Source organism: Manacus candei, unplaced genomic scaffold, assembly GCF_025592945.1.
Source record: "Manacus candei isolate 608988 ecotype Guabito, Panama unplaced genomic scaffold, ASM2559294v1 h1tg000046l, whole genome shotgun sequence".
In the NCBI taxonomy this organism is placed as follows: Eukaryota; Metazoa; Chordata; class Aves; order Passeriformes; family Pipridae; genus Manacus; species Manacus candei.
In genome coordinates, this window is record NW_026138094.1 from 13,786,625 (window position 1) to 13,810,690 (window position 24,066).

A 24,066-nucleotide genomic window follows, 5' to 3' on the forward strand; every position below is an offset into this window, starting at 1 on the left:
TCATCTGCTTCCAGTGAAAGGTTCTTCCATTCAGAGCGTGGCAGAAAACTTTGGGTAATCAATTATTACGTCAGCCCTGAAAGTAGTAGTATTTTTATTTCTAGTGAAATCAGGAAAGCGTAGCTTCAGTAGTGGCATGATTTACTCAGTTTTTATCCTCAATAGGTGTTGATCAATAGTTTTCCTAGAAATAGTCTAAGAAACCTCATTCTCTTTAAATGTTAATGAGTCCTCCTCCCCTCTGCCCCCCGATCTCTTTTCCTCTGGGCAGAGTTCCCTGCGATTTTTCTCTCTCCCATCTGCTTGGCGACAGCCTGTTGTTGGGTTGACGGTGGAACCAGAGTTGTATTGCACTTTTGATGTGGCATTTGCATTTCACTTCCTTGCCCTTCCAGGACAGCGCGGCTGCATCGCCCTGAGCCCCTCGGGAGCTCTGAATGCCAGCACAAGTGCAGCATTCTCTGTGCTGTCATTATGCCTGTCACTTATCCAGTCCCGGATGCCAACAAATTTTCTCAGGCTTAACACAGATAAAGCAGCAATGTTTCTGCTCAGTCCAAAATGCCTTTTGGACTCCTTGTCACTATCTGCCATTTTTCTCCAAGGCAATTACATTGTCTGTGCCTCGGGAACAAGGAAACTGCTTTTTCATGGCCTGCCCAATGTTTTTTTGAGCGATCCAAGCCACATTAGCAGAATATTCTTCCCACTGACGAACTGTAGCTGTAGCAGGTTGGATTAATTTAATGTACTAGCCAGACACAGAGCAGTTATTTGTTACTGTGCTGCTGCAATTATTGTCTAGATTGCCAGATAGGGTTTCTGTGCAGTCAGTAGAGAAAGCAGCTGCCAGTTTCTGTTCTGAAAGGGTGGATGGGGGCATGTTTCACATATTTTCAAAATTTGCATTGGCTGTTGCTCAAGAGCGTCGAATCACCATCTGTGTTATAATCCACTATATAGTTGTGGTCCAGAAGGGCCTCACTGGCCCTTCCTATACTCCTAGACCCTTTCTTGGATGTGCTGAGGAAAATTTATTGGCTGACTTATGATACATCCACTACTTTCATAGAGCAAGAAGTTTTAGTTTGTTGCACTCCACTTTTGTGCTTAAGGTGCACGTAATTAAGCTGTGTTCCTCTTGTTAAATTAGGGTTAAAAGTGAACATTCTTATTGTAATTTATAAGTGAATTTTTTAGTAGTTTTACATTCCAGAGATGTTTCGTGGAACGGATTATTTGATGGTGTAAGATGTCATCAGATGTTATGGACTGTGACATATGGAGAGAGCTGTTTTCTAATGATGACTGCTTTTTCTGAGCTGATATTTCAGGTTTTACAGAGTACTGCAGCTGCTAGAGAGAAAACGTGAGAGGCTTAAAGCCTTGGATTCTGACCTAGCCTTGGTTCTAGCTGTGTGTCTGGTCTCTGCCACTGTTACTTTGGTCAGGTCCCTTGGCCACGTGCCTCATTGCTGTCATTGTGCCCGTCAATGAGGAGCCCAGATGCCAACACATTTTCTCAGGCTCAGCACTGGTAAAACAGCAGTGTGTCTGCCTGTAAGCAAATAACATTTTAGATTGCACAGGCATCCTGGGATGTATTTGGTACTGAAGAGAATCACTGTCAAGAGATTAACTGGCAGGTATTGAAAGCCAAAAGCTCATAATTTTTGAAACAGTTCTGGTGTTCCAAGGGGTTTTAGCTTCCAAAATACTAAAGAGCAGGACAAATGAATATTCTGGGCTTACTGGGAGATCTGAAAATAATTTGTTGTGGTGCCCTACACCAGCATAACTCTGTTCCTGATGCCTGGTCAGGCGCAGATAACACTGAGTCTCCCCCACACTTGGGCAAAGTACCTGATAATCTGATTGCAGGAGGAATCTGAGCAAGACAAGGGATTTCTCTGCTGCCATCAGGCTGGCAAAGTGAACTCTTGCTTTGGGAGTTTGTCAGGGATGTGGCAGGGATCTGTCAGCTGCAGTGTGGAACAGCAAGAAACTCTGCTGTGCTGACCCATGAGGTGCTCTTGTTCTGGGGCTGGGGGCACAGCCAGAGCAGCCCAGTCCCTGCAGCCTGGAACTGCATTGCTGCCACCTCCCAGGGCACCACCTCTCCCCACCTTCTGGGCTTGTTGAACCTGAGCTGCTGTAGGTTGTTTTTTGCATTTGTCTTCTGCTCCACAGCTGTAATCCCCTGCTTGTTACCAGGACACAGTAGTACCAAAGAAACGAGTCCCAGCATCACAGCTATTCTAATGACTCTTGTATTTTAATGCATCAATTTGTGAGTACACAAATGCTCACTACATCAATTTTAGCCCTGTCCAATAGCCCTGGCTGGATTATGTAATGTCTGTTTTGCCTCTGCTTGCTTCCATAGTGTAAATTAATTTCTTCATGTATTGCTGCAGTGCTTAAGTCTAAAAGCTTTTTTATATGCAGTGGGCCGTGCCATTAAAAATCTCTTTGGAGACTGAATCGCCTTATTATCCGGTAACAATGTACTCACTGTTACAAGCTGTAGCTAAAATCTGAGCTGTTGATGTGTTTCAGCTACCTCCTCCCTCATCTGCTTCCTACCAAGCCAGCATTAGATATCCATGGGCTCTGCCACCAGACCACAAACACAGTCCAAAGGGTCTTCAAGATGAGTTTTGTCCCTGTTGGCTTTTGGCAGAGATTCATAGCCCGGATGTTAATCAGCCTGGCAGAGATGGACCTCCAGGTAGGTTACTGTGTCTCTCTGCAAGCAAAGACAGACAGCTGAAGTTGTTCAGTGTAAGTGGGATGTCTCTTCACATCCAGCTCGCTTTAGTCACAGACTTCAATAGCATTATTTGAGTAAATAGGGAGAGATGAGACTCTGCAATCAAAATCTGATTCTGTTTTTACAGTAGGTGTCATTGAGAACAACAATTGGCACTGGGGAAGAAAGCCTGAGTTCTCCACAGCCTCTTTATAACATGATCCCCGGGAAGGTCTCAGTACCTCCAGCATCTTCCAATTACAAGCAATTGGAGTTTTGCCTGCGGCTCCTGTCCACGACCATCCCACTAGGCCAGACTCTGCTCGCAGTGTTTGCCAGAGGAGATCTGGAATAGCTCCACCAAAGTCAGCTATCTGAATGTCTGTGGTTGAAATGGGAACAAAATTACAGGACTGTTGCCTTAATGAGGCACCCTGTTAGTGCAAGTGTTATGAATGTCATTAAAGTAGTGTTTGAAGGTTCTGAGAGCTGAGTGAATTTTGATGTTATTGCAGACATATGTTTGCAGCAGCTTCTGTCTGAAGCTGTAATAAATACCTGCAAAATATTTATAGTACTGCTCTGATATCTTCTTAACAGCTCTCCATTAACCTGTGGTCTGTCAGTGATTTACAGAACATGGAAAACATGATACCTGTTTTTGGAAGGTCCTCTGTGTTCCAGGCTTCTCAAACCATGTAATAACCTCTTTTAACGGGCTCTCTTGGCAACCCCTTTGCTTACATCCTCATGGGCACTACATAATCCTAGAGCACCTTTCCTAGGAACTTCATCCAGTCCTCATGAAGGGAATGGAAAGGTTCCCAGGCGTCAGACTCGTCTGCAGTCAAATAAATGTTGGAGCAATGAGCACAGGGGAGTTCTGCAGATTAACTTTCTGGTTTTAAAACAGAAATACATTTTGCTCTAAGTGCTGGTTTGAAGTGTCTTGGAGAAGAGCCATCTTCCTCCCACTGAAACAGGTGGAAAAGTTAACTCTCAGCATTGAAGGCAGACTTTATCACTCACTAGAACATTTAGTTCTTCGGGTTTCTGCAAATGCACAATAAATATGACAAATGTCACAGTCACAGAATTAACTTTGTTCACTGATATGAAAGTGTTCTTTTTTTGAGTGGCACGAAAAACATTTCCATTGCTGCAAAACCTATTTTACTACATGTATTTCCATTCCATTGCAAAAATTTTTATGAGCACAAGTCGCTTTTAGTGGAAAAGCTACGATAGCACCTGTGAAAGCCAAAAAAAGAAGTCACCTTATTGCTTGATTAAAACATCCTTGAGAGAAATCTCGGCAATTTAACGATTTCTTCGTTTTCTGCCTGTTTCAGCTTTTTGAAAACAAGAAGAACACCAAGACAAGGAACAAAAAGGTGACCATCTACAGCTTCACAGGCACCCAAAGGAACCGCTGCAGCACATTCCGAGTCAAAAGGACTCACACTGTTTACTGGCAGGAAGGTCTGTTCGTTACCTTTGATGGAGGCTATCTTAGGTAATTTGTGTTCCTAATGCAGCATGTGTGACAGGGCACTAATAGAGTGTATGAAACACATCAGCTCAATGGAGATGAATGGGCCTGACTCATGCTGTGTGCTCACTCAGCAGGAGAAGAGGAGGCTCTTTAATGGACATAACTCATCTGGTAACAACTGGTGACAAAAATGATCTATAACTGATTGTTTGCCAGTTCTGAATAGATCAACCTTATCTGTTATTGCAGCCACCAATTTAAAGAGGCCTGAGAACAGAAAGCGATATTCAGAGCAGGACTCTGCCAGTGTAAAATCATGCATTTTCACATGCAAAGATTTCCTTATCTCAGTGAGTTTTCCACTAAATCCTAAAACTTCACCACCGTGTGTCAGTAATCCAGGTCAATGGAGCTGCTTCTGTGCAACAGGGGACTGTGGTTGCATTTGCTCTTTCAGTCCCTGCCAGGATGGGGGGGGGACCACTGGTGCTGTTGCATGGCTGGAGATCAGAAGGAGACAGAGACTTTACTGAGTTTCAAAGCTCAGTAGAGGCTTGGACCCAGATACTGCAAATCACAGGCTGGAATCCCAATTTCTGGGCCACAGTAGTGGTCATACTATTATTTCTCCAAATACTTCAGGGGTTACAGTTTCATAGGAATTGCGCAAAAATTATGTCAATAAACTTTTCCTAATGGTTTTTGGAATCTTTCTTATTCATATTATTATTCCACTGGAATTTCATTACTGATTTTAAAACTCCCAACCTTCCATCATGCTGTATGGGGCATCTGTCAAAACTCTCCATCATACTCAGCTCACTTAGGCCAGAGTTTTCTCTAGGTCTGACCTTCTATAGCATTTACCCTCTGTGAGCAACTGGCATTTCTGTGCAGGAATTCTATTCTGAAAGTCATTTGCAGAACAGACTGAATTGAAAATCACCCTCAAAAGCTAGACTGCTTTTTGTTTTGATGGCTTATGAACGTGTTATAATGGAACTCAGTTTTCCTGACAGAAAGAAAACTTGTTGACACTGATACTTCACAAAGGCTTCACAGGTCTGTCTTTTGGCTTTCTTACAGTGTTGAGTCTTCAGATGTGAACTGGAAAAAGAAAAAAAGTGGTGGAATTAAAATAATTTCCCAGTCAGAAGTGAGAGACTTTTCAGCCATGGCGTTCATCACGGACCACGTGAACTCTTTGATAGACCAGTGGTTTCCTGGTAAGAGAATCACTGATTTTCTGTGCAGTGTTATGTCTTTTGTACAGAAGGTTCCTTAACAGAGCTCTCCTAGTGCACAGTATTGTATGTTAACTGAAGACCCCTCAGACTCTGACGGTCTCAACCCAGTAATATTTGATAAAAACTGATAAACCTGCAGACAGATTGAAGTTAGTTGGCAACACCCTTTGGTCTAGACATTGTGTCTTTCAGTCTGCCAGTCACTGCAGCACAGGTGAAACACTGCAGTTCAAACAGGACCTGTAGGAGTTCAAGAGACTCTTCCAGTGCTTGAAGCAGGGGCAGAATCTGGCCCAAGCAACTTGGCATTGTCTCTTAATAGATAGACCTCATTCTGGCATCAGCTGGGATCAGAATTTGCCCACCATTTCTAACATCCTACAAGTTATAAAATTGTGATGTGAGAGGCAAGAGTGAATGTGGTACCAAGGACTCTGTGCCAAGGTGACTTCCTTGACTCCTGCAGCTGTTTTTTCTGTGCTCAGCACAGATCCTGCTGTTACCCAGTGGGCTGTTTGCAACCCCAAATCACTTAGTTTAAAACCAAAACAGAATCTGAAGTGTTCTTTGTCATCCCACACTGGTCTAGAAAACACTGCCAAAGTCTCTTAATTGGAGGCTCTCTGGAGGAAACAGTGGTGCACTCTCATGTATTCACGTTCTACGTGTTTTGAAGATAAAAGAACATTTTATTTGCCTTTGGATTAAAATAATGCTAACATTAATCACTGAAGCTTGAGAAGAGTCATGACTTCAAAGGTTGCAGTCTGTGTTCACCCTGACTAATTGTGGGCATTTAACAGAGCCTGTCACCACAAAATCCCTCTGTACTTACTGGAAAGGTGTGAACCTCCCAAAGGCTTAATCTTGGTACAATCCACATTTCTCTCATGTTGCCCATGAGGGAGCCCACAGTAACTGTGTTCTCAACCTGGCTGCTGCAGGCGAGTGTTTACCCTGAACCTGCACCTGCAGTGCTCAATCTGAGCTCAGCGTGCTGTGCCTCCCAGTCTGCTCTCATTCCCATTCCCATTCCCGTTCCCATTCCCATACCTGCTCCCCACTGGAAGCCATCTGGCAGCTTGCAGTCTGGGAAGACAGATACACCCAGCACCCAGGAGGGTCTCTCCAGTGCTTTATTCACATACTTCTAATTTTTGCTGATCCTGAATATATTTTCCTCACCAGCCCGTGCATTACCTGTGCCCAAAGCAGGGGAGGTGTGAGGTTGTGTCCCCAGTCCTGTCTCCCCAGTGCTGTCCCTGCTATCTCTGCATACTTTGGAAAAAGCTATTTTCTATTCCAGTCAGTGCACTGCTACTTTCATGAGCGTGACTGTTTTCAGCCAGTGGATCCAGGTAGTGCCTGCAGACATTCGGATGCACTTGGAGCTGTTGTTCCTCCTCAGATTCGGGTGAATGATGTTGCTTTCTGTTTGTTTGCTTGCTTGCTCTGAAGCCCTCACAGCCATGGAGAGTGATGGCACGTTGCTGATGGAGCAGTATGTGCCCTGCCACATCTGTGCAGCTGCCAAGGCGGAGGAGAACGAATGTGGTGAGAGGATGGAGGATGCCCAGTACTTTAACATGGAGGACTGTGTCCTGACTGCCATTGAACTGGACTACATCACATGTCCCAACCACCCTGACATCCCCGTTTCTCTCCAAGAACTGGTCCCAGAGCTTTTCATGACTGATTTTCCTGCCAGGTAATGTTTTCTGAGGGCCTTTGATTAAGTTTCAGTGCACCGATGTAATTCAGTTGGACTCTTTTCCTAAGTTATCTCTGCTAGAGGAACATAACTGACCACAAGAAACAAATCCATCTGCTCTCAATCCCTGCTCTGGCAATTCATCCTAAACTGCACTCCTGGTGTTCAGTGCACTTGCCTAGACAATAGCTGTGTGCTGACCGAGTCATCACATCGGGGGTCCTTTGAGATCACTGTGGTGCAATGTGAAAGTCCCTTTTTCAAGCCACAGCTGTCCTGCATTGCCCAGTTCTCTGGCCAGAGCTTTCTGAAGCTGGAGTCTTTCTGGGATCCCACAAAGGAGATTTTAATGTGGCAAAACCAAAAGGAAGTGCTGCTGCATCACAAGGTTGGCCCTGAAATTGCCTGACTTTTTTAAGGGGCCGTAGGTGAGTGAATTTATAGGCACCACAAGAGAATTCACACTGAGTCGAGGCTCCTGCTCGGCTGAGGGCTGCTGATGTGTTGGATGTGTGGCAGTACTGAACAGCTGAAACAGCTCTTCCCTACCCAGAGCAGCACTGCCAAATCTTTAAGCTGCTTAACTGCATTCCCAGATGGGTTTGGTCTTATACCCCTTCTTACTTAGTGTGTAGAACAAGAGATCTGACAGCAGGCAGGACAGGAGACCAGGGTCTCTTTTGGTTCACACTCTCTGAGAACTTTCAGTGCCCGATGCAGAACCTCTAGACCAAACTGCCCTGTTGGCTGCTGTCAGAGCTTTCTGTGCTCCCATTGGCCTCTGTTGCTTTCTTGGGGTCATTTTTCTGGGCAGACACCCCATCAGCTTGTCAGACAGCCCTCCTCACACTGCTATCTCCTATAGATTTATTTGACGGGTGCAAGGCGAGTGGAGATGTTTGAAGTGTGAACAGCTGTAAAAGTAGTCTCTGGGAGAGTGGGGAAATGATGAATTACAGCCTGGGAACACTAAGCTGATTTGAATAATCAGGTTTCAGAGTGTGGGGCTGTTCATAAACATCCTGTCCTGCCTCAGTGGAGAGAAGAGGAATGGGAGGTAAATGAAGCAAAAAAAAATCGTTAATACAGATAAATGGTACAAGTATCAGTATTTGTGTCATCTGGTTGGAAAAGAAGCTTATGTGCTTTCCAGATCTGTTTGATTCTTGTGGGATAAATTAGTAAAAAACCTTTTTTGCTTATTTGCCCAAGTTTTTCTGGGAGAAATCCATTGTACAACACGAGCCAGCATAGAGTACACTGAGATGACCAAGATAGGTGAGGTGATCCAGTCCTCTTGGTAGATAAGACAAGAATCTATCAAGCATTTGTGAAAATGGAAATCACATTAAAAACATGAATTTACACTGTCTTTGAAACTTTAATTAAAAAGCCCCAATTTCTCCTTGGCAGACTGTTCCTGGAAAATAGCAAACTGGAATGCAGTGAAAATGAAAACAACGTTCTTGGCCAGGGTGGAAGTGGAACTGTTATATATCGGGCACGATACCAAGGAAAGCCAGTGGCTGTGAAGAGATTTCAGATTAAAAAATGCAAGGGTTCTCCCACTTCAGCTGCAGGTACAGTGTACAGAATTGGTGTTGGGAATCATCTCCTGCAATCTGTGATCCCAAGGTAGGGCCAAAGAGCCATTGCTCTCCAGAGTGCTGGCAGCACCTGTTTAAATACAGCTTTGAAATAAATAGCAAAACTGGTGTGTTTCAATGGAGGAGGAGGATGCAGCTTAGAGTTCTGCATGAACACTTGTAGCCTTGAAGGTCACTGACACAGGAGCTTCTCTCCTGCAGATCAGTGGGTGGATTTGTAGGGTGCCAAGGCAGAGCCCTGGACTGGGGTGGGAGGTAAGATTTCGTCTCATGTTCCCAACCTATCTGACCATGAGAAGTGTGGATTTGCATGGGTTTGCACTAAGGACTTGTGAGTCTCCACCTTTGAATTAGTCTTTTGTCCCATCTGTGCCAGCAGCTGCAGAAAGCAAACTGGGAATCCTTCTGAGCCTGCCAACTCCTCCAGGCAGGGATGGGCTCTCATGTCAAGTCCAGGATCCCAGCAGAGCCTCAGTCCATGGACAAAGGAAAGGGGAAAGTGGCTTATATTCTTCATTTTTGTCAGGGGAGGATGTGGTGAACTCCTGAGCTGTGGAGGAGGCCAGCTGCTGTCCCAGTGACAAATAACCTTTGGGAAGACCCAACCTTCCTGAGCAGCCTGTGGGGTCCCATGGCAGAAGGATCATTATGGGTCTCTCATCTGGCAGGAAAGCCAGGAAACAGTAGAGAAAGACCCCTTCCAGTAAAGGGTCTGTAGTGTGACATCCACACAGAGTCCCTGCTTGGAGAAGCACAGCATGAGTTTTCCAAAGTCATCAGGTGATATATGAGATCAGCGTGTGCCAGACACACCAGAGCCTGGTGTTAAAGGACCAAGGGAGGTTTTGCTTCCTGAGGTACCATATATATCCTGCTTATAGTCAGTGTCTGTTAGTGGCTCATGCATCAACACAAGGATTCAACTTAAAACCTTGCTGTTGGTATCATCCCACCAGCTGCCTTCCTCCTGCAGCCCTTGCTTGGTGATTGGCACCTTCCAAAGAGTTTGTGACTTAGTTTCAGAGCTGGGCAGTGAGAAGGGAGTTGTGTCTTGCCAGATACCATGCTGAAGCACCTGAGAGCCATGGATGCCATGAAGAACTTCTCGGAGTTCCGCCAGGAGGCCAGCATGCTCCACTCCCTGCAGCACCCCTGCATCGTGTCCCTCATTGGCATCAGCATCCACCCGCTCTGCTTCGCCCTCGAGCTGGCCCCCCTGGGCAGCCTCACCACTGTGCTGTCTGAGAACTCCAAAGGTAAAGCCAGGGTCTCCCCACTGAGAGAGATCACTCTCCAAGTGACAAATGGTCAGCAATATTTAAATTACTGCTTGATTTGCTGGAGGGGATTTTTTTCCAGACTAGGGGAAGTGGGAGGGGTGGAATTGTTCTTAAGCTGTGCTTTTGGGAACCTAGTAAAAATTGCTGCTCACGATTTTCAAAACTACTTTGGAGACCTGGATTTTCAATTTCTCTGCAAATTAATATGAAGTGCATCTCACTTCAGCGCTGCATGGATGGTGCTGTGTTCCTCCCCCTGCAGATGGGTGTCTGGCACTCTAAATTATCTCATAAGTATCTTCATTTCTGTTGCTGTCAAATGAACGATGCTAATTCCAAGATAAGTTGAGGCCATCTGACCCTCTTGGCACCTTGGCTTTGTGTCAACTTTCAGTCAAACATTAATTTGCACCAGAAGATTTAGGAGCCTAGAAGTGAAAGAGTTTAAAAAAAAGAATCTAGTAGGACTGTCAGACACATATAGTAACAAAAACAGTGTCATTTTAAATGGTGGCATTGAGTGATGTTTTAAAAGGTTGTCAGTTATTGCTCTGGAGTTAAAAAGAGAAAGAGAAAGGGGGAGAAAAAGGCAGTTATGGCAATTACAGGAGCTGAAGACAGACTGTTCCTTTGTGCCAGGGTCTTCCTTTGTGCCGCTGGGACACATGCTGACACACAAAATAGCGTATCAGATTGTGACAGGCCTGGCCTACCTGCACAAGAAGAACATCATCTTCTGCGACCTGAAGTCAGACAACATTTTGGTGTGGTCCCTGGATGTCAAGGAGCACATCAACATCAAACTCTCCGACTACGGGATCTCCCGGCAGTCGTTCCACGAGGGCGCGCTGGGCGTGGAGGGCACACCAGGGTACCAGGCCCCTGAGATCAGGCCTCGCATTGTCTATGACGAGAAGGTGACTGGGGGTATCTGTGGGGCAGCCCTGTGGCAGTGGTGGGTGGCTGGTGTCATGCCTGGGGCTACATTCCCTTGTCCATGATGGTGGGCAGCACTGCTTTCCTGCTCTGGCCTTCCTTGCTCTCCTCTCCACCCACCAAGGGAGCTTTGCCTGATTTTCCTCTCTGTTTCTGGCTCTAGGTCGATATGTTCTCCTATGGGATGGTCCTGTACGAGCTGCTGTCTGGCCAGCGGCCTGTGCTGGGACACCACCAACTCCAGATTGCAAAGAAGCTGTCCAAAGGGATCCGTCCTGTTCTGGGGCAGCCAGAGGAGGTGCAGCTCTACAGGATGCAGGCACTCATGATGGAGTGTTGGGACACTAAGCCAGAAAAGGTACAAGACAACCCTCCTGACTCGTGTTTTCTGATCTGGCTGCCCTCTTCAAGCAGGAGGGCTGAGCTTGCTCTTGGTACAGCAGAACACATCGATTGCCTGTTTACCCCTCCTGCTGATCTGGCCCAGAACTTCTGTTGACTTAAATGGGAGTTTTCTGAATGAAATGCTGACAGATCTGTGGCCTTACACTTCTGTGGTGACTGGAAGGTCCCTTGATGTCAATGGCAGTTAGGCTGTTGATCTCACCAGGGCAAGACATTACTCGTAATTTCTAGAAACAGCTCCAGTATCACGCTGTGAGTGTAACTACAGAGACTTCAAAAACCCTGAGATTATAAAAGGAGGTATGAGGAAGAAAAAGGTTGAAAGTATGAGAAAAGGATTATGCTACATTGCATTTTTCGTTAATTGCAGCTCGGTGTTTCAGAGCTGCTGTCCTTCAGACAAAGGTGAGCTTGTCTCTCAAAACAGCTACACCCTGTCATGACAGCTCCCAAAATCCATAAACTTGAAGAAATTAATCAGCAAAATGTGTAAGAGAATGACAGACCAAGCTTTAATAAATAATCAGAGAATTGTTTGGGTTGGAAGGAACCTTAAAGGCCATCCAGTTCCCTGTACTTGTGCTTAGGATCGCCCTGATCCAGGTGCAGGATTTCGCACTTGGCCTTGTTGAACCTCCTGTTTATTATGGTTCTTCTATTTCATTTTATTTGACATATGTCTTTCTCTTTTCCTTTCCCCTCAGCGTCCACTGGCCATTTCTGTGGTAGGACAGATGAAAGATCCTACCTTTGCAACATTCATGTACTTGCTGCCCTGTGGGAAGCAGGCTTCCTTCTTCTGCTCCCAAGGACAGGAATACACTGTGGTGTTCTGGGATGGGAAGGAAGACACCAGGTGAGATGGCTCATATTGGTAATTTCCTTTTTTTTCTTTTTCCTGTTTAAGTAAAAATCCTTCAGCGTCTTCACTTCTGCCTCTGGGAGGGAGGTAAAGAAGGTGAAAGTGAATTTGGGTGAATGCCAAGGGTACGGTGAACACTGTTTTCCCAAACTCTTTTAATTGGGAACAGTGGTTTCTTTATAAAGGATATTTAATGAGCTTAACTCTGCTTCAGTTAATATGAGGAGAAGATTAGGGCAATGTAATGATTCACACACACAGGATGAAGCATTTGCACATGAGAACAGACGTGTTCTGCCTTTCCTAATGAGACCATTTAACACTAAACCTTTCCTAATTGAGGCTGCAGTTCCATCTCTCTTCTGCAAAGCAATTAAGCACATGCTTAAATCCTATTGCAATCATCGGGAGTTAACCACATGCCTGGAGCTGTGTGTGCATCCAAGTGTGCACTGCCAGTAAAATGTATTCCGTACTGAAGGCATGTGCTTAAAATGTTATTAAATTGTGACTGAGATGATGGCATTTTGCTCAGCCACATGTGACCCGTGGCTAGTTAGGTTCGTTTTTATGGATGCTACTGATTTTTATAGCCCCAGTCTTATTTGGAAACATTCACAAACTGATCTGAATTTTATAATAATGTGTTCATTATTTGAAACCATTAAGCTAATGGGAAGGGTACGTGATTTGTTCATGAATTATTTGCTTTGCTATTTGTGGTGCCTGGTCAGTCATTCAGTGCAGACAGTGTAACTCTTCCTGCTAAACTGGTGGAACACATGGCACTCACAGATGTATTTTGAATACGTGGATGATGTCCAAATATTCGCAGCGATATATCTCAGTGAATCAGCTTCCTGACTGGACAATCCACTTAGGAGACTGCTGAATAGCAAATTACTTATTTGTGACAGATTTCAGGATGTGTAATTGCTTGTGCCACAGTTGGTAGAACATCTGGGGCTCACAGATGTGGTCGTGAATATCCAGTTATTTGTTCAAATACTCAAACTCAAAAAATTTCCCCAAACGAATAAAATCCTTTTTGTTACAAAAAAATATTAATTAGTCAGATTTATAAATTATTTGATCAGGTTGCAGATCTTGGCTCTTATTGTGAAGAATCATGCTCTTCTGTTTATGTGCTGGATTAATAATGAAGCCAGATAATAGCGAGGCAGTGAACTTGGAAATGGAGCAGATATTCTCTTGAGAACCTAATGGGCAAGATGGGCTGAGACTTCCCAGCTATTAATTACTGCTGTTGAGCTGGAGCTGTTTGTCTCACAGCTGAATTATAGTAACAGACCATGTACACTGCCCTGAGCCTTTCCATGCAAAATCAGAGAGCTGAGTGTAAATCTTCACAGGAGCAATTGCACATCTGCCTCCTGAGGAAGAGCTGTGGCACATCTGCATTTCTCTTTCTTTACAAGGACCATTTGGAGGGGTGTAGGTCCTTGCAGCATCATCCACATCTGGACAGTTGTGTTATGGCTTGGCCACAAGTGCCATGTACTGTCCTGTAGTCTGTGCAGGCTGAATGTTGGCTACAGGAAATCGTTATTTGCTCCTTTTTCAGAAACTACACAGTGGTGAATCTGGAGAAAGGAGTCATGGAAGTGCAGAGGATGAGCTGCCCAGGAATGAAGCTATGCTGCCAACTAAAATTTCAGAATGCCCTCTGGGCAGCCACAGAGGTGAGCATTGCCTGGGCCTCAGAGCCCCCCTCTAGAGGGGCCTCGTTAGGAGAGACACAAACGAAGAGAGAGAGCCTGTTAAATTAGTAAAGCCAAGAGTGGGTGAGACAATGGGCTTCTCAGATGAGCACTGTGACTTTGCATCTGCTGTCTCCAGGTTTATTGTTTCTCCCTGTCACGTAGCTGATACCTGGAACCAAATCCTGCCTCCTGGTGCTCAAAGCGATCGTGGGAACCTCGGCTTTCCGAGGGAAAACTCTTGGGATTGGAGCAATCTGTACCCAGGGGTTCATCTGGGAAATGTCCTTATCTGTGAGCAATAAAGGGAAGCCGTGACAGAAACCATGCATTTAAGGGTGGGGTTCTGAAAGAGGCCTGAGGGATTTCAAAGTTGGTGGGAAATGGGTACCCAAGTTTTGTGTTCACCGTGGAAAATTGCAGCTAAAAAGATAAGAGTGAGAGAGCAGGGCTGGTTTATAACCCAGAGCCCCCATCCACCCATCAAAAAGGGCTGTGTTTAGTGTCAGCCAATTCTGACATGGTCATTTGACACAAAACAGAGGAAAAACAGCCAAAAAAAAAGAAACATACCTGAAATTCAGTGTTTCAGAGTGGGGAAAAAAAGAACACACTAACTGAATAAATAATTTGTGTTGGTTAATTCACTCCACCCTGGCATGGATGCTGTAACTGGGTGAGAATAAAGATCTTTTTTTTACCACATAGAAAAATCAATTATTTTGAGTTTTTCTCTTCTTAAATAGAGATCAATTTCAAATATTGTTGTTTTTTTCAGAACAGTAAATATAGAAAAATTAAAATTCAAAAATCTTAAAGTATTGTATTTCCACCTTTTGGATCAAAATGGAATATGTTGCTATTCTCCAAACTGGGTGCTCTTGGTGAATCTAGTAGATTTATGAGTTGTGGAGCAGATGTAATTCCACATAAAATGTAATACCAGCTTTCCCTGAACTGACGTATTAATGCAAAATAACACACAACATGCTTCAGTTGTTGTTTGGGATTTTTGCAGTCAGGATTGTCAAATACTGCTTTTAGGTGTGGTGATAAAACCCCTATGGTGGTGATTTTTAGTGGCTTTTGGATAATGCGTATATTGCCCACAGCTCATTCTTGGGAGGGCAGCACCTGCTTTCTACCCACAGGGCAAAGACTCTCCAGGGAAAACAGATATCCAGATTTTGGGTCCCAAAAATATACAAGTAAAAACTGGTTTTGGAACCAATTAGATCCCGTTCAAGTATCAAAATATGGAAAGCATGGAAGGTGATTGGCATTTACAGAATTTTCTGTGCTCTTTCACAGGACCAGAAGGTTTCTGTGTATGCGTTGCAGGGCATGTGTCCCTTAAAGACTCCACTGAAGGGTTTAGACACTCCTGCTACTGTGAGCTGCTTCCTAGTGATGCCTGTTGTCAAAAAGGTAAGGAGCAACCTAAAGGAAAAGGGGCATTAGTGACACTCAGCTGTCTGCTCCCGGGCCAAGCTGCCAGACTGAGCTGGTGTTGAAGGACTTTGCAAAGCCCAGGAACATTTTGGCACCGGGAGGAGAAGGTTTCCTGGTCTTCGTGTCTCTGCCAGAAAACAGAGGTGTGGGCAAGAACCTGAGTCAGGGGACCAAAGCTGTCACTTCCAAGCCTGCTGGGAAAATAGTCAAAATAGATCAAATTTCTCTGCAAGGAAATTTTCCAGCTCTGTTTCCACATCACTGGAAGACAAGGTTTAGGCTGATCAAGCAAAGTAGAGAGGGCATGAAACAATAATTAGAATAGAGATTTGTTGAGTGCTAATTTAGGATGTGGGTATATCCTGCCTCTTGTACCCTCTGTTTTCCTGGGATGTGTGCTGTTATTTGTGTGCGGTCATCTATAATATTACCTAGGCTCAGCCACACTTCTGTTTTGGTTTTGAATGAGAACACTGAGATAATACAGCTGTTTTGGGTAATACTGTTATGAATAACATGTATAATTACTCTTATGGGTAATAACACAAGTTATATGCTGTCTATCTAGTTCTGGAATGGCCAGCATCCAGTTTTTGGCAAGAGAAATCTGACATGGGTGCCTATTGTGGGCAAGTCTTGGGAGATGTATAAAAACTGTTTTCGAGCTAAATTACCTCCGGTTTGCTTACAGCCACCTCAAGTGAAAACATATAATTATGTTCCAACATTACTGGTAACTGTGTAGTCTTTGCAAATGCCAGCAGACTGGTATGTGTCTGAAAGCTCAACGTGGAGCAGCTCTGGGAGTGACAGTGGGGCTGGTTTATACCACAGGCCGGTCCTGAGCTATTGTCCATTTCTGGCTAGTTTACTCAGACTGCTACATCCCTGCAGACTGAATCCAAGGCAGATGGTTAGTGTAAGGTGTGCTGCTTCACTTCCAAACATGGTGTAAGTAGGACTCAAGTAGGGCATCGATGTGAAGTTGGCACAGGGGTGGATTTCTCCTGCTGGGAGGCTTCATCTGTCGACTGTCTTTGGCTCCCGGACCTGCAGCGTTTCTCTGCTGTGGAGTCTCATTTCTGATGTGTAAGGCAAATTTCTTTTTCATGCTGCCTGGGGTTTTGTCCAGGACAGTCGAACGAGTCTTTCACTTTCAGCTTTTCCACTGTCACACAGCTTGCAAAGCCATTCCTCAGGGGTTACGAGTGGCTTTATGTCTCCTGGTTTCTATTTCCAGATTGTGGCTTGCCTAGAAAATGTCATAAATAATGCCAGGCCCTACAATAGCAATATTGAGTCTAGACACCTCCCTTCCTCCCCCGACCCTACCCAACCTTCCAGAAATCCACATCCCTTCAGCACACTCCTTCTTAGTTTATTGGACTTACTTTTTCCTCTCTCCTTTCTATGAATGAGTTTGGCAGTGAAATGGCCAGAGCAGCAGCCATGGGGATGTGCAGACCAGATTGGCAAGAACTAAAGCAACCTCTTCTTCCAAAAAAATCTGAGTGGAAAGCTTACACTTGTCACACTCACTGTGTGACCAGTAAGCTCTGTCAGAGTTATCAGAGTCATTGTTGTCCAGCGGAGAAGGGAATTGCATTTCCCTGGGAAGAAAGCCTTTAGCTGATGAGATGTGAGGTAACTTTTAGTCAGAGAATTGCCGAGGGATGTTGCTGGGAAGGGGAATTCTTTACGACTGCCTTGGGAAGGCTGATCCAAAAGAAATAGCTTCCAAAACTTGGTTTCTCATCCAAAGGAAGCATCATGGAAATTTAAAAGCAACAGAGAGGGGCCCAGAATCCGAAACTCACCCAGCAGGAAAAAGTCTTGTATAATTTAAGCTTTTTGTTGCGTGCTTTCTGTCACCAGTATCATTCTTTTTGGTAAACAATACAATTTTCAGTAAATTTCCTTTCAGAAAAAAAACCAAATAAGTGCACAAACAGGTTAAAAACAGCAAACCAAGATGCTTTCTGACTTAGTTTGCAGCAGTCCTACAAAGAGATGAGGAAGGGAGAGAGAGACCTGAATGGGTGCAAGGCTCTGGCCTCTTGCAGAAACCTGGAACACATGGAAACAAAAGCTGCATTTAAAGGCTGCAGCCTGCCCTGTGTGTGCTGCCAGCAGTGCCAGACCCCGCAGGGATCAGAGGAGGAGGAGGAGGTGACAGGCCCTGGTGTCAAGGGCCGTATCATGTTTTTCAGCCTCCTCAGAGTGGCCGTGCCGATGGCCCCGAGCCTTGTGCTGTCCCCGGCCCCAGGACAGGACGTCTGGAGCCGGCTCATCCCTGCACATCCCACACCGTCACGGCCCCGCTCTGGGGCCTTCCTCCTGGCACAGCAGGGCTGCTGGCAGGACCCAGCCTTCAAATGCAGTTTTGTTGCTGCGTGTTTTTGTTGGCTCTTTGCGGAGCCCAAATGTTGAAAATGAATTCTGAGAAAGTTACTTAAGGTTTCTGGAGGCTGCGGCCCTGCCTGCCTTTGGTCGCTGTTGGAATACCCTGATCAGGAGGGCTTTGCCTCCCTGACCACCTGCACCAGCAACAAATGACCTCTGGCAAGTCGGTGGCACCTGTGGGGTGGTGACCTTTACCATGGTCTTCCGTGAAATCGGTCACTCCCTTGGCTCAGACACGTGAGAGATGGCAGGTTGAGGCCATTTCTCATATATTAAGCTATTAGGGAGCATCCCAAGGAGGAGAAGGGCCTGGAGGGGAAGCTGTGAGAGGAGTGGCTGAGAGCACTTGGTGTGGTCAGCTGGAGAAGAGGAGACTGAGGAGAGACCTCACTGCAGTTACAACTTCCTCCTGAGGGGAAGAGGAGGGGCAGGCACTGATCTCTGCTCTGTGGGGACCAGTGACAGGACCTGAGGGAAGGTCCTGGAGTTGTGTCAGGGGAGGTTTAGGTTGGATATTAGAAAAAGGTTCTTCCCCAGGGGGTGGTTGGGCACTGAACAGGCTCCCTGGGGCAATGGTCACAACACCAAGGCTGACAGTTGAAGAAGGGCTTGGATGATCCTCTCAGGCACATGATGTGACCCTTGGGGATGGTCCTGTGCAGGGCCAGGAGCTGGACTGAATGATCCTTGTGGGTCCCTTCCAACTTGACAGATTCTGTGATTCTGTGATTTGAGTTCCCACTTCACATTTCTTATCTCTCTGAGAGAACAACAGTAGCTGGATAGAAGCAGGTCCCAAGAGCCCTCAAAGCCAAGGCAGAGAGTAATAAATGCAAAAAGTATCTTCCCAGTTTGCTTCCACCATTGTGCTATCCCAGGCAGGATAGGATTTGGCATCAGTATGACCAGCAACACCAGGCAGGGGTCACTGACCCAGCTCTGCCTGCTTATGGTGCCAACTGCTCAGTGCCAGGGAAACTTGGCCTGTGGAACCCAAAAGGGAATATGGATTCTGTCCTGCAGTAGCTGACACTAATCAGAGAAATCAAAATATTTTTTATGAAGACTATGCTTGGATAATTCAGCATTTTCAAATCAAATCAAATCAGACAAAATTATAATCTCTGAAGACTTTAACAGTGTCCTGTGTCATACTGGGAGCAGTTCAGGTTGACATACCCACATTACAGTTAATATCGGATGTTCCCATTTCAATTTAAATTTTCCATTTTTAGTAAGAAATGCCTCTGGTGCAGGGTCCTTTGGACTGAAAAAGTTGGACCATTTTCACCAGAGAAATGTGGGCTCTTCTGCTTTGTTTTATTCATTTTTAAATAATTGAACTCCTTTCCAAAGAAAAAGTAACCCTAGACCCAGGTTGTGCAAAGCACCATGCCATGTTCCAACCTATTGATGCAATTCCCTGGCAAAGCCATAACCAGGAGCCTTTGCACCAGATGCACATGGCAGCAAGGACACAGCACTGAGCACTGCAGGTCATTGGGGTTTCTTTTAATTAGAGGTTAGAGAATTGGGACTGGACTGAGTTACAGTCCAAGGCCCATTTCACAACTTTCCACTTGCTTCCCTAGTTTTTCCCATTACAGTAAAATTCTGCTGTGATTTGGATTAGTCATCCAGGGCTCAGCGCTCTCGTGGTTTTACTCATACTTGGTGTGCAGAGAGTGTCTCTTTGTCCAGGACTCTCCATGAGCCTTGCAAACAGAGCTGTCAGTTAAATAACACTTAAATATTTAACACTTAAATAACCCTGCACTATCTGCCCTTCAATAGCTGGAGCAAGTCAACATACTGATTTCAGCCTCTGGGAGTTTAAACAGCCTAGGAGCTTTCTTCCAGGGCTGGCAGAGCCAAGATCCCTGGAAGGGCACAAGGATCCCTGAATTTATGAGCAGCAAGGGGTGACTCCAAGCCCTCAGCCCATCTCACTGCCCTCCCAGGCTTCCCACCATGGCAAGGCTGCAGAGGGGTGAGGTTGTGTTGGATCAGTTGGTGGTGCTCTGTCAGGATCTATTTGGTTTGCTGTGCTTAATCCAGGCAGATTGAAACAACAGCAAAAAAGTCCTGGGTAAAAGGATCTTTTTTTAGAATATACTGCTCTCCAGGGAGGAAATAGAAAGGCCTTTGAGGTAGGTATTGTTCTATCCACTTCACAGATCAGGGAGTTTCTGGTGCAGACCCAAGGTCACGGGGAGTTTTGTTCCCAAGAGATCCATTTCCCAGTCTGTTTAACAGCATTTTGCACTGCTGTGATGAGCTGGAGGAGTCGGTGAGCCATGGCCTCCTCAGCAGCTCCCACCCATGGGACGTGAGGGCATCCATCGCCGCAGTGCCACGGCCAGCACGTCTGCACGCTGAGGGGCAGGTTCTCACCAATGCACAGAACTGTTCATGGCACTTGGCTGGGGCTCTGCTGAACTGCTGCTGCTGTGCCCTTCACCGGGATGCCTCTGAGCTGCCAGGGATCCCAGACCCAGAGAACGTCCCTGGGAGGTGCAGTGGTCTCAGAGCAGCAGGCATCAGATGTGGAGCAATCACTGGATGCTCTTGTTTGCGAGGATGTTGGCTCCCTCTTTCCATTTTTACTGCATTTCTTCCATTCCTCTCCTACCTACACTGATAGCGATAGCTTTACTCCTTTTTGGAAGTGAGCTGGGTTTCTACAACTGGATTCCAAGGATCATGATGGCTGTCTCTGGACATACTCCAGCTTGAATTTCTTAACCTTTAGGGCAGGCTGCCAGGTCCGTCTGTCCGCCCTTGCCAGTAAAAGAGAGGTAATACTGGGTGAGAGGAGTATGGCTCTGCAGCAGCTTCTTGGTAATGACTTCTTTTTATGTTGCTGTTATCACTGTTCTGGGATAAGTCACCCGTGCTCTTGCAGTATACGAGAAGCAGCCAGAGCCTCTGGGATTGAAAGGTCTTGTATTGCAGAGACATAGAGAAGTAGGAAAAAAATCTTTAAGAGTGATGAGGCACTGGCACAGAGAGGCTGTGGACTCCCCATCCCTGGAAGTGTTTAAGGTCAGGTTGGACGGGGCTTGGAGCAACCTGGTCGAGTGGAAGGTGTCCCTGCCCATAGCGGGAGGGCTGGGACAAGATCATCTTTAACGTCCCTTCTGACCCAAACCATTTTGCGATTCTGTGAGATCCTACTGTCTCTTTCTTGCAGAACTCATATGTGGTGCTGGCTGGCTTGTCAGATGGACTTGTAGCCGTGTTTTCAGTGTCCCAGGGCATGCCAGGGGACAGCTGCTCCTACCTGTGCTCCCACACAGCAAACAGGTCCAAATTCAACATTTCGGATGACGACCCCCGGCAGAACCCGTACCCCGTGAAGGCCATGGAGATCACCAACAGTGGGGCAGAGGTGTGGTACAGCAACGGCCCCGGCATCCTCATCATCGACTGCTCCTCCATGGAGATCAGCAGGAGGCTGGAGCCCTTCAGCCCACCCTCGGTCATCACATCCATCGCCTGCAACTCCGAGTGTCACGGGGAGGAGGTGGTGTGGTGTCTGGACGATAAAAGCAACTTCCTGGTGATGTACCATGCTACCACCTACCAGCTCTGTGCACGCTACTTCTGTGGAGACTGCAGCCCCCTCAGAGACATGTTTACAATCCAGCAGCCCTCGTCAGCCATCCCAGCTACAGCCCCCATCAACCACGGAGCGGTGGAGAACAGCCCAGTGGGGGACATGAGCATTATGTACAGCCCAGAGGTGGGCACCCAGATCCTGAACCACCAGGACTCGCTCACGGATTACTGCTCTGTGTCTTCCTACTCCTCCTCGCCTCCCAGCAGGGTAACCCGCTGCCCCTCCAGCCTACCCAGCTCGCCCATGAGCTCTTCCAGTGCACCATTCTCCACAGACTTTGAGGAGTCTGAGAAATTCAATGAGCTGAAGGCTTCCCTGGATCATGATGCTATGCCTGTGGGTGATGACACGGAGCATCTCCAAGCCATCAAAATTCTTCCAGTGAAAGACCTCATATGGATCCCCAGGTAAGCAGGTCCCTTATCAAAGCAACTTTATCAAAATCCCTTGTGGGCTGAACATGAGGTTAACTCAGGCTAATTCAAGATATTTTGCATTCCCAGTGTGATTCACCTGGCCAGAAAGTTTTTACCATTAAGAAACTTTGTTCTCAGTACAAGGATACATCCATTTTCTACCCCTTTTTAAAGTATTTGGTGTTGAGCAGAATGGCCACTGGTCTTGCTGGATTGATTTCAGCAGAATGAGAAGGGGGTGGTCAGACTCAAAGCCCTGTTTCCCCAGCTACTGAGGAAACAAAGAGGAGCAGGCAGCTTCCTTGCTCGGACACAACCCTGGCAAGTCCTGTTGCCTCCCGTGGAGCTGCTGGAAACCACTGGGAAGCCGATTTTGCCTGTCATGGGATCTCTCACTGCAGTGGATTCAGGATGTCCCTGTGGCATTGCAGTGCCCCTCCCCGCAAGATGTCATGCTGCAGGCAACTGTGCAGCAGAGGATGGATATCCAACATGGATTTTCCTCAGCTGTCAGCATCCCTATTGCTGAGCATGTGTGACATCTCCCTTGTTTCTTTTCTAGGAGAGGAGGGGATATCATTGTTATCGGGCTGGAGAAGGAATCGGGCACCCAGCGGGGCAGAGTGATCGCTGTGCTGAAGGCTGGGGAGCTGGCTCCCTACGGGTGAGGCTGACTGGGTCACACCAGTCTCCAGGGGCACAAGGGGACTGGGGGGCAGGAGGGGGCTCTGAAGGCTCTGAGGGCTCCTGGGAGCTTCCTCTTGGCTTCCAGCGGCCCTCCCAGCTGGAGGAGACACATTTGCTGGTTGCACATCGAGGCACGTGCACGCTCTTCAGCGTGACAGATGGTGAGAGGAACGTACTGTGAGTCTCCAAAATCCACAGAGATCAAGTACCCCCATAATGAAACAGGCAGCACCGTGAACAATGAGATAAGGTCGGCCTGATCCTGCCTGGTGCTGGCTCCCGGTGCTCTGAGGGCACCTGGCAGAAGGTTGGTGGAGCTTGGCAGGCTCAGGCCCCATGCTCAGAACAAGAAGTGTATTTATGCAGAGCACGGTGCTTGTCTGTGGCTGCATTCACGGGGGTCAGGTTGATGTTCTGGCTCTAAATGAGCACCTTTGTGCTGTGGGCAGTGACGGGCCGGGGACGGCCCCTGGAGCACAGGGGGGAGCAGTTATATACGTTAATTTAAAATGTTTCATACAGCGAAGGAGAGTCCAAGTAAATAAATAACTGCTGGAGAGGTGGGGGTGTTCCTGCTGATCACTTAAATACCGGTCTGGGATTGTACTATTTATGTCCAAACAAATGCAGGTTAAGCAGTGCTAAGGATTATAAATGGTCATTTATTACCACCAGGCAAAAACAACAGGAGATCAAAAGGCTCCTGCCATTCCCTCTACTCGGGAAATAAGAGTCTTTATCAGTTAGTTGGGAGGGGAGTATTCTCTTTATTGGTCACAGATACTCTTAGGTTTGTTTTGCTTCACCTAAATTGAGTGTGGAGTTAAGGTGAGGTGACACAGCATCTCACACTTGTCCTGACTGGTCCAGGCATGATGGCCATTGACTCTCCCTGTTTTACCAGCAGGATAAAGAGCAGGATAGTGCCTGACTGCTTCAAAGGCAGAGCACAGCAGGAAGGGGAGGGGGCTTTGTAGGGGCAGTTTATGATGAAAATCAGCTGCCAAGGACAGCCGTTGTGGGCAGTGATCCCATCCAGAGGCCTTTCTTGGGAGACAGTTTGGGGCTGGCCTTCCCCATCTGCAGTAAAAAGAGCCCAGCAAGGTTGGACTTGTGTCCCTTGGACTCTGCAAGGGTAAAAGTGTCGTCGTCTGCCTGGCCACCTCCCTCAGGGGTATCTGCAGGACCAGCTTCAGTGAAGACCATAAAGGGAAGCACATACATCATGATGCTGTCATGCAGGGTGACACCTGCATGGACCTCACAGATCCCTGGCTGCTACCATAGCCATGCCTGCTGCTCTGGGCTCAGGGCTCAGACCCTGAGCTGGCAGAGCCAGGCTCCATCCCACTTCCATGCTGTATTCCAGGCTGTGGAATCTCTCAGCAGCCTGTCAGCTGTGGCATGATGGAGCTGTTTTGAAAATGCCCAGCTGGCAGCAGGCACGAGAGTGTGTGGATTTAGCAAATC

At 46.6% G+C, this 24,066-nt stretch overlaps 1 protein-coding gene across 4 annotated transcripts in view; it reads left to right on the plus strand.

The window, feature by feature from the left end:
- Positions 1-24,066, plus strand: part of LRRK1 (leucine rich repeat kinase 1) — an 80,154-nt gene that overhangs the window by 51,322 nt on the left and 4,766 nt on the right. For 3 of the 4 annotated variants that reach the window (XM_051797115.1, XM_051797113.1, XM_051797114.1), the window contains 13 exons: positions 2,560-2,731; positions 4,105-4,268; positions 5,334-5,473; positions 6,953-7,202; positions 8,619-8,785; positions 9,871-10,068; positions 10,732-11,009; positions 11,192-11,386; positions 12,138-12,289; positions 13,881-13,998; positions 15,328-15,444; positions 21,065-21,900; positions 22,472-22,573. In XM_051797115.1, coding sequence (XP_051653075.1) covers positions 2,560-2,731; positions 4,105-4,268; positions 5,334-5,473; positions 6,953-7,202; positions 8,619-8,785; positions 9,871-10,068; positions 10,732-11,009; positions 11,192-11,386; positions 12,138-12,289; positions 13,881-13,998; positions 15,328-15,444; positions 21,065-21,900; positions 22,472-22,573 — 2,889 coding nt within the window. Of the gene's footprint in view, positions 1-2,559; positions 2,732-4,104; positions 4,269-5,333; positions 5,474-6,952; positions 7,203-8,618; positions 8,786-9,870; positions 10,069-10,731; positions 11,010-11,191; positions 11,387-12,137; positions 12,290-13,880; positions 13,999-15,327; positions 15,445-21,064; positions 21,901-22,471; positions 22,574-24,066 lie in introns of those variants that run through there. The other variant, XM_051797116.1, reaches the window with a different exon arrangement.